This window comes from Copadichromis virginalis, linkage group LG11 (assembly GCF_057382275.1).
Source record: "Copadichromis virginalis isolate Kocher_CV1m ecotype Utaka linkage group LG11, C_Virginalis_male_GT1.1, whole genome shotgun sequence".
Classification (NCBI taxonomy): Eukaryota; Metazoa; Chordata; class Actinopteri; order Cichliformes; family Cichlidae; genus Copadichromis; species Copadichromis virginalis.
In genome coordinates, this window is record NC_140628.1 from 8461457 (window position 1) to 8474132 (window position 12676).

The 12676-nt window shown below is 39.7% G+C and overlaps 1 protein-coding gene across 2 annotated transcripts; it reads left to right on the top strand.

The window, feature by feature from the left end:
• The first annotated feature begins 183 nt into the window (after nt 1-183).
• Nucleotides 184-10370, top strand: ptpn2a (protein tyrosine phosphatase non-receptor type 2a). Of its 2 annotated transcripts, none has more exons than XM_085472964.1 (9): nt 184-509; nt 1974-2064; nt 2159-2259; nt 2436-2534; nt 3777-3914; nt 4143-4352; nt 6883-7047; nt 8107-8294; nt 8546-10370. In XM_085472964.1, the coding sequence occupies exons 1-9, from the start codon at nt 453-455 to the stop codon at nt 8736-8738; spliced, it is 1242 nt and encodes a 413-aa protein (XP_085329090.1). In that variant the 5' UTR covers nt 184-452; the 3' UTR covers nt 8739-10370. The 2 variants fall into 2 exon arrangements, with proteins under 2 accessions (XP_085329090.1, XP_085329089.1); XM_085472963.1 differs by lacking the exon at nt 184-509 and adding an exon at nt 595-974.
• The last annotated feature ends 2306 nt before the right edge of the window (nt 10371-12676 follow it).

Consider the following 12676-nt stretch of genomic DNA (forward strand, 5'->3'; position numbering starts at 1 on the left):
CATTGAAATACTGCAATATACCTTGTTTTTTTGTTTTGTTTATTTGCTGAATAGAACACTGAGCTAAGTGTCAGTATCCTTTCTTGTGTTTTTTATTTTATATTAATGTTAATATCAGATTTTTCTAGTTTAGTGTCCAGAGGATTTGTTTGTGTGTGTGTGTGTGTGTGTGTGTGTGTGTGTGTGTGTGTGTGTGTGTGTGTGTGTGTGTGTGTGTGTGTGTGTTTGCGGAAGGCTGTGATGAACGCATATCTGGCAACCCGGGTCAGTCAACGTGCAGGCAGGCAGCAAGCAAGCAGTATTGTGCCGGAGCAGCAGACTCCCCGCAGGGATTCCTAGGGTTACACACACCGCTGTTTAGATGGCTGACAGAAAGGAGTAAGTTGGTGAACGGTGCTGAAAACACTCTGAGATTATTCCGGCAAGTGTCTGGGTTCACTAACTACAACACAATGGAGCAAGAATTTCAAGACATTGATTCGTCGGGGAGATGGCAAAACCTTTACAATGTAAGTCGGGACACTGACCGGGCCTCTCTTGTTTCTATGACGATCGGTTGCTAACTAACTTAGCTAGCTAATTTGATAGCTATCAAGTTAGACACCACTTAGAGATTTTGGTCACTTTTCGTCCACGCTTTTAATTGTGTAAATTTCTACACTTCGCGACATGACTTCCAGGTTCTTTATACATATTGGAGTGCAATTGGTAAAGACGAATGAGTAACTAGCATTTCGCGCTAGCTGACTTCCGTAGCTGGAAAACGTGCATCGGCTCGATCTTCACTTCGGTTAGCTAATGCTGGCTGACGCTAGCAGACGTCAGCCGCAGTTTCTGAGAACTCATCAGGACTTCCACAGAAAAGCGTGTTGTGTTTTACCACGCAGCACAGCATTTCGTTTATAATATCTCTGTTCCGGTTAAACTTTGGCTATGACCCTGTAATGTGCAGCTGCGAACTACAAAGATACCATGTAACTAGAACTGTTTTTGTTTTGTTTTTACACATCAGTGTTAATAAATTAAGAAGAAATGAACGTGCACACTTTATACATTTTTAGAAAATGTTTTTAAAAAACCCTTTTAAAACTTTTTTTGACAGGGAGCGGGGGGGGGGGGGGGGTATATATAAAAAGTGCATGATAAGTAATTTCATAAAAGATCAAATTTCTTCCATGCTAACGTCAGGCTCCCAGTCCTACTGAGAATTAAAGTGGGATTAAACAGAAATGAGAATACTAATACTTAATTTAATTTCTTACCCATTTTAAGGATAATGTCGTTAGCATGATAATATATTTAAACCAATAGTGCTCATTGTACATAATGGTGCTTTTCAGTTCCATATGTTATTGGTTTATCTCTCAGTTCATTTCTAATACAAGTCCCAAGCTTGAATAAATGGGGAGGTTTAAGGAAGTCAAATATGCAGACCAAGAATACAGCATCATGTCTTAGTACATCTATGCACTGAAACTGTACTTTGTGTACCACTAAAAATTACTTTTGCCACTAGTCTTATCCATGGTGCTGTAGCTCAGTGGCAGTGAGGGGACACGCCCCTGCTCACGACAGTATTCTTGGGAGTGTCAAAAATAATTTTTATTCTCTTTTATTCTTTTCTTGTCTCCAGTAAAACTGCTTCTGTTCCCCAGAATGAAATAATAATAGAACTGTGCTCGCCCTTTGGCCTTGCCCATGCAGACTGTGTTGTAAAAGGAAAACAACAGCCTGAGGCATTGCAGTAGATTAAGTTTGACAAATGACAATGAAAACAAAGCAGACCAGTTGTGATTAATTGAGTACAAAGGATTGAGGACCTTTGATCTCTGTATGGTTTTTCTTTTAATGTCATTCCTGGTCACCACTCCAGTAAAACTGGATGCACATGAATTGAACAGGTTGTGTCACAGTTTCCTGTCGCTGTCAAAGCGATCCTTCTGAGTTCCTGTTTGGTTTCTCATCTGCAACAGGAGATCCGTAACCAAGCCAGTGAATATTCCTACAAAGTGGCAAAGCTTCCAGTGAATCGGAATCTGAACCGCTACAGAGATGTCAGCCCATGTGAGTGTTACGACAGTTAAGGCTCTCAGTGACGATATGTGCTGCCGAGAATGACGTCGTCATAATTGCTCTGTGATCTCTTGCTTGGTTTCAGACGATCACAGTCGGGTAAAACTTGAAAACTCTGAAAATGACTACATCAATGCAAGTTTAGTCGATGTGGAAGAAGCCCAAAGAGCTTACATTCTTTCTCAGGTATGTAGATTGTAGGACAAGCAGTGTACACTGAACTGTCTGCACGGATATCTGTTGAACACATCTGCGTGCCACTCAAAGGAAAATACACAGGATTTGAGTTTGGCATTTTGGTAGTTGTTCATGATCTCTGGATGTTATTTGTTTATGTGGATTTTCTACTTTTGCTTTGACAGGGCCCCTTGAGGAATACATGCGGCCATTTCTGGCTGATGATTTGGGAACAGAGTTGCAAAGCTGTTATAATGCTCAACAGAGTGATTGAAAAAGGATCTGTGAGTACACTGCAACACCTTCTAATTATTATGTTCTGAAGTCCCCCTGCTGTTTAGGTTTGAAAGTTTGAGGAGACATATCTTTATTAATAGATGTAGATACATTTGCTCATCCCAAAAGGTTTGAGATCAATTGTCTTTGTCATTCCTATTTCCACTGATGCTAAAATTCTGTGCATTTTACAAGATGAAATAGAATCCAAGATACGTTTTATTGTGTTTTCTTTCTAGTGTACCCACTTTTATCTGGTAGACTAGAAAGGATTTCAGCCCTGTTTTGGAGTTTTCAAAAAGATGATCAGATCTACTATAAAATTTAATTGGCTTGTTTTTCATGCATGTGCCATCTCTTCACCACGTTTCATGAAATTCACCGTGGTAGGTGTAACCATGCTGACAGACAGATTGAGATGCAAAGAATGCCACAATTTTGAAAAAATGAATTGAGATACTGAAGAGCTGCACATGTTTAAATTCGTTATGGATCAAAGCCTAATTGAGATATTTTGGGCAGCTATCATGACTCAAATTCCTTTACTTGACAATGGAAAAAATGAATTTCCTTACATTTAAAAAAAAAAGTCTAGTTTAAAATGTCTTTTTCTTCCTTTGTGGTGTTATACTTCATCAGAACTCTGTGTTTCACAAGATTGTCTTAAGCTCTGTGGTCATGTTTTAAGTTGTACTGTATGTAAAGTTTCAGTTCTGTTGTTTCCATTTATTTGAAACTTTAACCACAGTTCCAGGAAAGTTAATGATTACTTAGTTTCTTTTTGCATTTAGTTTTGAATGTGTTTTTTGATTTTTCGTTTCACTTGTATTTGGTTTTCATATTTCAGTTTAGGTTTTACTCTCTAAAAAGGTTTCATTTTCAGTGAGGTTTTATTGTTGTGTGTTTCATTGTCTTTTTTTTTTTTTTTTTTTTTTTTTAAAGTTTCAGTAAAGAGTTGTTTTCTCTCTCTCTCTCTCTCTCCACACTTTGGTTTTTAGTTGAGTTTAGTGTAGCTAACTATCATGGCCTTGGTGCCAAGAACAACCAATGGAAACTGGAAACAAGCTGTCAGGTACTTCGGTGTACAAGAACGTAATTAGTTGTTCTCTTTGCACACGGTTGATTTTCCGAATCCGAGGAATGGTGTACATATGTGCAACTGTTCTCAGTATTTAAGTCAGAAGTTCTTCAAATGGCTCGAGGCACATGACAGCCTATCCATGAGTAACTGAATGTATTTGTCTCAACAGGAAAAGTGTGCGCAATACTGGCCTACCACCGAGGAGCTACAGATGTCTTTCACAGACACAGGGTTTGTTGTGAGGCTACTGTCAGAGGAGGACCAATCCTATTTCACAATCAGATTGCTGGAACTACAAAATACAAAGGTGAGTATGCAAGGGTGCCTATTGGTTAATAGCATCTCTCTTGAGTTTCAGCATGGTTTTAAGCACTGCTTAACCAGTCTCTTACCATTTAAGTGTAATAGCATGTAGCTGAAAAAAAGACTGTGATTTCAGAGTGTGTAATGTTTTCCTAGTGACAAATCAGCTAAGTCATGCAGAACTGTGTCTATACAATGCTCCAGTCTTGACCAAACATTATGCCTACCACAGACAGAGGAGTCGAGAGAGATCTATCACTTTCACTACACCACATGGCCTGACTTCGGTGTTCCAGAATCCCCTGCCTCCTTCCTCAACTTCCTCTTCAAGGTTCGGGAGTCTGGCTCGCTGGACCCGGAGCATGGGCCCTCAGTGGTGCACTGCAGCGCTGGGATTGGTCGCTCAGGGACCTTTGCCTTGGTGGATACCTGTCTAGTTTTGGTGAGAAGGGGAGTGGGGAAATGTCACTGAAAGTCTGCCACTGTTAAAGAGAATTCTTTCGCAAGAGGTTCTCATTACAATGACTACAGTCTGATGATGGTAAGATGAGGCGTTCATGCTCTGATTGTACTTGTGTGCTGATAACGTGCTTACAGAGCAGTGTTGACGTGTAGGTATTCAGCGTGAGTGTGTAAAGTCTGGAATATTTTAACTGGAGCAGAGAAGAGGCCCTTAACTGATTATTTCTTGGGAAATCAGGTTTCTCAGGAATAACTCCTAAATTACCACAATTCCACATGTGTCTGCAACTATATGGAACTAAATTCCCAATTCTTATCATGTCTTGATGAGTTTTAAAGCTCTAAAAGCAAAAAAAAAAGATGAATCTTATTTCACTAGAAAGTTTTGCAAATTTCCTGTGGCTGTTTGACTTGTCTGTCGGCCTTGTTAAAATGATTTTTTTTTTTTTTTTTTTTTTTTGGCCAGCTGTTAGGTTAACCAGACCTTAAGTGCTGTAGGTCTTTCATTATTGTTCAACACTACACCAAAAGTAAGTAGTGGGTTGATCAGAAGGAGCTCTTCAGCGTCTTCTATGAATCAAACTCAGCATATGCAGGATGTCTGTCCATTATCTGATTTCAATTACCTAAAGATGGACAAGCAGGTTATCACCTGCAGGGCATTATCACCTTCATAAGTCAGCCCAGAATGATAAACTAACACAGGCAGAAAGCAACACCACTACAAATCCGTGATGTGTGAGTGTGATAGGAAAAGCCCTGTGCAGTAGTGCAATATTAAAAGTGCTGCATGAATGTATATGCACTTTTAAGTGCTTTGGTCAGTAAGACTGGATAAGTGCTATATTAATAAAGTCTAGCCTAAAAGGAGCAAGGAGAAAGAAAGGTGGCTAGAATGCACATAGAGTTACCAGGATTACAGTATTGTATTAAGACATGGAAGAATTCTCTAATCTGCATAGGGTCAAAGGTATTCATACGCACAAATCTACTAGTCCTAAAGATTCTGTAATATGTTTAAACTCTACAAGGCCAAGGGTTATAGACTTCTTCTTAGTGATCAGGATTGCAGACAACTGGCAGTTTCTCTTTGGGGTGATTAAAATGATTTGTTTGGCAGCACTCATTGGACTGACCAGAACAATGGGAAATTTAGGGGAACTCAGTAAAGCTCTAAGAAGGAGAATTGTAGATTTAGACAAATTGGGAAGGTCCTTTTGAGCCAAAAAATTGCCAATTTTAAGATTATCGGTTCAAACAGTTATATGTAAGATCAAGTTGCTTGGATTTGTCACAACTTTTCCAAGAACTGCCATGAACTGGAAATTGCTGGAACACCAGCATCACTATCCACAGTGAAGTCAGTTTAAGGAATCATGGACTAAGAGGATGCTGCTCATGAAAGTAGCTCCTGCTTCAAATTCAACACCTTCAGCCTTCTGGAGAAAAGTTTTATGGGGGCTGGTTTTGGGATAGGTTTTGGAAACTTGAGCAAGAATTCCTTCAGAGCCTTGCCCTGCTTTTTAAACCCCAAATAGAAAATTTTAAAAAAATTAGTCTTCTGGCCCATCACCTCAAATAACCTTTGAATGTCACCCTGTGCATAAACAAACAAGGCTATCTGTCAGATGTTTTGTCCCGCTCCTTCCTAATAAAGCAACAAGCAAAAACAGCCTCTTTGCTCTTGTGGCTTTTAAAAGTTGTACAACAATGGTGCTGTAAGAAAACATCAATCAGCTTTCAATGCTCCGAGCCCCACCTCAAAGGTTCCTGAACATTTAGAAAGTATGGGTGACCTGTGCACACCTCAGTGCCATGTTACCATCAACACCTTCATACTGCGGATAGAATCATGCCAGAGGAAAGTGAATCTGTCCCTGCTTGCGATATTTTTACTGGTCAAATTGACCATTCTATACAGGCTTTTTATATACCCATTGTACGTTAGGAAATTATCACATTTATTCTATGTCAGATATTAATTAGAAACCCTAAAGTGTAAAGCTGTTACAATGTAGGAGACACAACGCACAAAAAAACAAGTGAATTCTAGTGGGAACTCTTTCTGTTCTCACTTCCTAGTCAGCTGGAAAGCACAGGTTTAAAGAGCCTGAAATTTCTGCTAGTTAATGTACGTGGTAAAAGCTCCCATAAATAAAAACAGATTTTGTACACATAGTTTTGCTCTGCTGTGTATTTAACTCACCTGTTAAATACGCAGTTTATGAGTTACGATTTGGAACAGCTAAAACATATTTCTTCCCAGCACTCACATCTTAAGCAGCATTAGACTCTGAGACAGGTTGGTAAGTTGTTTGGACATGCACCTTAAATCAAACCACTCTCTCACAGATTACCTCGATTTTTCTCAAATGTAATACATCTTTTGAAACTTCTCAATATTACAGCTCATGACTTCCTAAAGGAAAACAAAGGTGTGATATCCTGTGCACCTGATGTGATTCTCTATTAAGCGGTTATTCCATAAATGGGAAAATCTGTTTTTGCAGATGGAGAAGAGGAAAAACCGGTCATCAATGGACATACAAAAGGTGCTACTTGGCATGAGGGAATACCGCATGGGCCTGATCCAGACCCCTGACCAGCTCCGCTTTTCATACATGGCTGTCATTGAGGGAGCCAAGCTCATCCTGACAGACAACTCAGAAACACAGGTAGTCACAAGAATGATTGAAAGCTTGTAAGTCTGGTTCTAAATAAGCTTTTGTAATTTGTTATCTGACTTTCAGTAACCACCCGAAGAGCAGTGTTACTCCAATAAAAGACGGAGGCATTGTTGTGGTTTCAAGTTTTGCTTTCAGTTTCGCTCAAAAGCCGGCATCAGACGCTAAAAGAGGTGGCGATGACTGATTTTTGAATGTTTCTTTGACATTTTCTGGGAAAGTGAAGCTAATCATTTGAAAGCATTAAAGGGAAATGAGAAATTTTAAATGATATGCAGCACTTACGTTGAGAAACATTGGCTTGTATACAAGTATATTAGAATCATTCTGTTTTACTCCAGAGAAGTGAAAATAAACATAATAGTAAAGTTTAAGGTGACATGTGGGCTCTCTTGGTTTTCTACCATCCTTTCACGGTCTGGTTAGCTTGGAAACGGGTCTTGAATTGCATTCTTTAAGGCATTAAAGTCTTAAGTTTTCAACTGTACATGCTGAAACCTGCAAAAATCCTGTCTAAATGTTCTCTTGCTGCATCAAAACGCAGACCGTATAAAACACAACCTCACAATAAAATGAAGTGATTACCAGAGTTTCAAGCCCTGCCAGCAGTAATTTTAAATGTTACAAACTTCCTAATTCCATTTCATTTTTTTGGAGTTTTTCTTCAGAGCCATCAGAAAGTGTCTAATTAAAGTGGTGTGTGTGGGTGCTTTCCCATAACAATGAATAGGGCCTCTTTAATTTATAAGGTAACTGTCAAAATAATGGCCGACTCACTTGACAAACTAACTAGATCCTCACACTTGTTATGTAATGACTATACAGACGCTCTTTGATCATTTGCGTCTTGCAGGTGCCCTTTCTTTACCAGAATTTTAGTTTTGCCACTTGCAAACTAAATGATGAGAATGTGAGCCAACATATTTAAAAATCAGGAATTTAAGCTTTTATTTTGGAAAAGGATCACTATTCTCTTCCTCTCTGTCATAAGCTGACAGTACACTGAAATTTTCCTTCTTGGTTGTCTCTGCATGTCATCCTCTTTGTTAGAACAAGCTGACACAGCTGTCCAGAGATGACCTGGAGCCAGATCTACCCCCTCCACCACCTCCACCTAGACCTCACCTTAACGACAGCAGACCCAACGGACCCCACCTAGAGTCTCAGGCCCCCTCAGGAGACAGGCTTGCAGGAGAGCCAGATGCCCAAGATCACAATAAGGCAGACAATTCTGGGCAGTAAGTAACAGAACTGAAGTTTGGCAGATTAAAAATTAAGCGTTGAAATCTGCTGACTTGTTCCCATCCATGCGCTGAGATTCAGTTTATCTTTTTGAGCACATAGAAAAGAAAGAAATCAGGTTTCACCCTTTTATTTGTTCATCTTTGTAGTAAAGCTTTGGTACAGCAGTGACACAATTTGTGGGGATTAAAGTGAGTATTACCCTGTTGTTTATTGTTGGACTGCTGTACTCCCTGTCTTATTTCAGGGTCCGAAAGCGACACCGTGAGGAAAGGATTGCCAGCACAGCACAGAGGGTCCAACAAATGAAACAGAGACTGACAGAGTCTGAGAGGAAACAGGAGAAGTGGCAGTACTGGAGACCCATCCTGTTCAATGTCGGCGCCGGCGCCGGGGCTGTCTTGGCCATAAGTCTGCTGTACTGGATGTATTCCCAGTGAAGCACTGCGGGTCACTTAAATCGGACTCTTATTTTGCACCGGTACCTGAGATTAGGTACTTCTTCTCGACGTAGACTTAGACAGTAATATGTGCAGAATTGAGGGTATTTATTTCTCAAGGTCAAAATGCGGGAGCGCTAGATCAAACGAGCGTCTGTATATTTTTCATGTAAGATCGAAACAAAAAAATAGTAACATCTCAGGATCTCGGTGCCAGCACGATGATTTAATTTCCTTTCCTTCTTGTCACTGCTCATGAATGTACTGTATCATAGCAAAAATGGCTTTGCAGAAACTTACTAAAGGTGCAGTACAAAGAGAAATATATAGTGACAGGTTTATTTTTACATTCTTTATTTGTAATAGTCAGATATGTGTCGATCAACACGTTTTACATTTTGCATTTCAGAATGACTTGTGTTGACTTGTTCATCCTACTGTAGACTTGTAGGAAAACTCCAGAGCCAAGATTCAGCTGTAGGATTTTACTTTTCTTTAGTTTTAATGTAATATAATGAAATGCATGCATTCTGCGGTTTTCCAGACCACCACTTGTTCTTCCATTCACATTTAGCAGGGCATCTCAACACGGCCAGAAGAATATTTTTGTGTGAGTGGACACTTCCTTGCCAATGTTTCAGACTCTGCTAGAGTGGATATTTTCTGTTATGTGCACACTTTTTTTTTTTTTTTTTTTTTTTTTTTTTTGCCTGCCTTTGTTAGCTGCCACATGGATCATAAACGTTGCCCCTTAGCAAGTTATTTACCCACTGGATGGGTTGGTCTGTGTTTGTTCAGGTGATCACGCTGTTTTTGTATTTTGTTGTTGTTTATTTTAAGAAACCAAAGCCTGTTTTTAGGAAGATAACAGTCAGACAAGCTCCTGATGATGAACCCTCGCATACTCCCCTCATGTCGAATGTATATTCTGTTGAATCTCTCTGTCATAACTGACACCTGTATTACAAAATGATGCTAGTACCGTTCTACATTCTGTCCGTGTTTTGAACCCACATGATTGCCGATTCGGTTTTCAATTGACTGGGACCAATCCAAAGCTACAATAGTGCAATTTAGAAGCTGAAGGAGAGCACCTTGGATTAAATTTAGAAGAGAGCGATGTCCTTGTGGGGTGGTTGAAAAAGCTTTTAATGTGCCTTGAAATGTGTTAAATACGGAAAGGAGGAAAAAAAAGTGCGCTCCCAGAATGTTTTTTTTTTTTTTTTTGGTATGTGCGATCAGTACAGAAAATTGTCGTGTCGCACGTAATGTGAGTAACATGTTTGCACTGCAATGACCAGATTAGAGGTGGTGTACAGTAACATGCGTCTGAGTTGATTGAACATTGAATGTGTCATTTGCATGTATCGACTCCTGAAGTGAAATTTTTGATTGGCTACAGTAGAACATGGCTTTTATTTTATTATTATTGTTATTTTCTTATTTAACAGTAATATAGTGTAACATTCCATTCATTTGTTTTCTGTGTACAGTTTTCAGGGGAGTTTTGTACACTGTTGAGCTGCAGTGTGGAACATGACAGAAGACTTTTGATGAGAAAAATGACAAAACCACAACAAAAACATTAAATACTTCATAAAAAATAAAATATTCTTTTTTTTTCTTTTTCTTTTTTTTTTTATAAACAAAAATTTGCTTGCCTGTTCTTTAATTCTGTATCCGTAAAGCAGCTTACCCACAGCTCTTCCCACCCCACCCACTTTCTGTGCTGTTACTCATAATTTCATTCTGACCATGAGCTAAATCAATGCAGACAGACTGGAGACCTCTCACTGTGGATTCCAGGAATTGATTCAATATTTCAAGAAGAGGCCATGCTCACATTGACTGCTGTAGTAATTTCATTTTCTCTTGTCTGGGACTGTGTGTGGTTTGTGTTGAATGTATTTTGTGCCTTTGCACTTATTTCAGCTTGTCTATATGATGTTGGCTTGATCTCTTTTGTCGTTATATCGTACAGCTCCTAATTCTGGGCGTTTTAGAGGTCGCCACAGCGAATCATCTGCGTCCGTCTCACACCGTCTAGCATCCTGCTCTGTCACACCAATCCTCTGCATCGCCTCCTTCCGTACACCCATGAACCTCCTCGGAGATCTTCCGCTCTAGTTTCCTTTTTGTCTGTGTCACCATCTCAAAGAGACGATATGTAAACCTCACTTTCAGTTTTGTTGCTGTCCTTTCACCCCTGATGACATTTCTCTTCTACCCTGCCTGCACTCTGTTCCTCACCTCTCTTCTGCACTGTATTTTCACTCTCTACTACGGTACGGTCATCTTTCCACCTGTTTCCCTCTCATTCACACTTGTATTTTGTGTTACTCTTGCTGACTTTAATCCTCTACAGTGCATACCACTACCTCTATGGGCTCTGGTCCACCTGCTTCCCAATCACACTACAGATCAGTGTCATCTGCAAACATAATCCGTGTAGACTCCTGCCTGACCTCAACTGTCAATATATGCCTATCGCCACTGCAAACAAGAAGGGGCACAGAGCAGATCCATGATCGTTTGTAACTCCTACTGCATGCATCACCACTGTCTCATTGTCCTCATACATGTCCTGCACTACACACACACTTCTCTGGCCCTCTTGACTTCCTCATACAGTACCACAGTTCCTCTCTTGACGCTGTTTCTCTGGATCCACAAAGGCACAGTGAAGCTCCTGACCTCTATACTTCTCAATGATTACTCTTAATTACGTTTAAGAGTAATCATTCATCACATCTATAGTGCTCTTTCCCTGCATGAGGCCATACTGATGCTCACTGATCATCACCTATATTAACTTAGCTTCAGCAACTCTTTCCCATATCTTCATGGTAATGGCCCCATCAGCTTTATCCCTCTGTAGTTACTACAGCTATGCACATCACCCTTGTTCTTCCCCACCTGTGTTCTTGTGTTAAACAATCTGGTTAAAAAGTCCACTTTCTCCTAGACATCTCCATACCTCCACAGGTATGGTGTCTGGACCAACTGCCTTTCCACTCTGCATCCCCTTATAGCTGCCCTCCCATCCTCCTTACCAATCCTTGGCTCTTCCTGATTCACTGTCCTCCATCCATCCTCCTTTCTCTCTCATTTTCTTCATTCACCTGTTCCTCAAAGTACTCCTTCAGTCTTCTCAACTCCATTTCTTCACTTGTTAGCATATTTCTAAATCTGTCTTGAATCACTCTAACCTGCTATACATGCTTCCCAGCTCGATCTCTCTGCCTAGCCAGTCAGTCGTTTTGTCATCCATGAGTATTCAGTCTCACATACAACTTAAAACCTTACAGACCCAACTCCTCTTTGTACATGTTTTCTTCACCTTTCTTCATCCATTGAAGCCCCCTCCCGAGTGACACTCTCTACTCATTAACAGAATTTAAACAATAGGTCAAGAAATAATGCAACCATATTCACCATAAGTTTACTTTTCTTAAAACATTTAATTTGATTGATTTTTTTTTACAGAGATTTTGCTCCCTACTGGGATAATTATAAGTACTTAGAAACGTACGGGTCGTTTAATCTTACAAAGTTGCATTTAAATGTTTATTCCTTTGTCCAAAGCAGGTTATGCACACCGAATATACACGATATACATACTTTGATCCATTTATGTCTTGTCTTGGTAAGAAAGCGATACCACATACAAAAAAGCTACACATAAGAAATAGTAGCTATAATTTAAACTACAATTCAAGGGTCTTTCTCATGTCGTCGCAATTCGTGATGCGATTGGGGTACGTAAAAATATCCCTGAATAAAATTGGGAATAATTGGTGAGCAAAAATGAACTAAAACTACAATAAATATACCACCAAAAATACTTATATCGTGGTTTATATGTCGATTCTTACAAATCCTGTAACTTTAGAGCAAAATTGTCGAGGTATTGATTTTTTCCGGAGTATGGTGTCGGG

Coding starts and splice junctions, on each gene's coding strand:
- ptpn2a (XM_085472964.1), top strand. CDS start 453: ATGGAGCAAGAATTTCAAGACATTGATTCGTCGGGGAGATGGCAAAAC. Junction 510..1,973: donor GATGGCAAAACCTTTACAAT/GTAAGTCGGGAC, acceptor CATCTGCAACAG/GAGATCCGTAACCAAGCCAG. Junction 2,535..3,776: donor GAGTGATTGAAAAAGGATCT/GTGAGTACACTG, acceptor TTGTCTCAACAG/GAAAAGTGTGCGCAATACTG.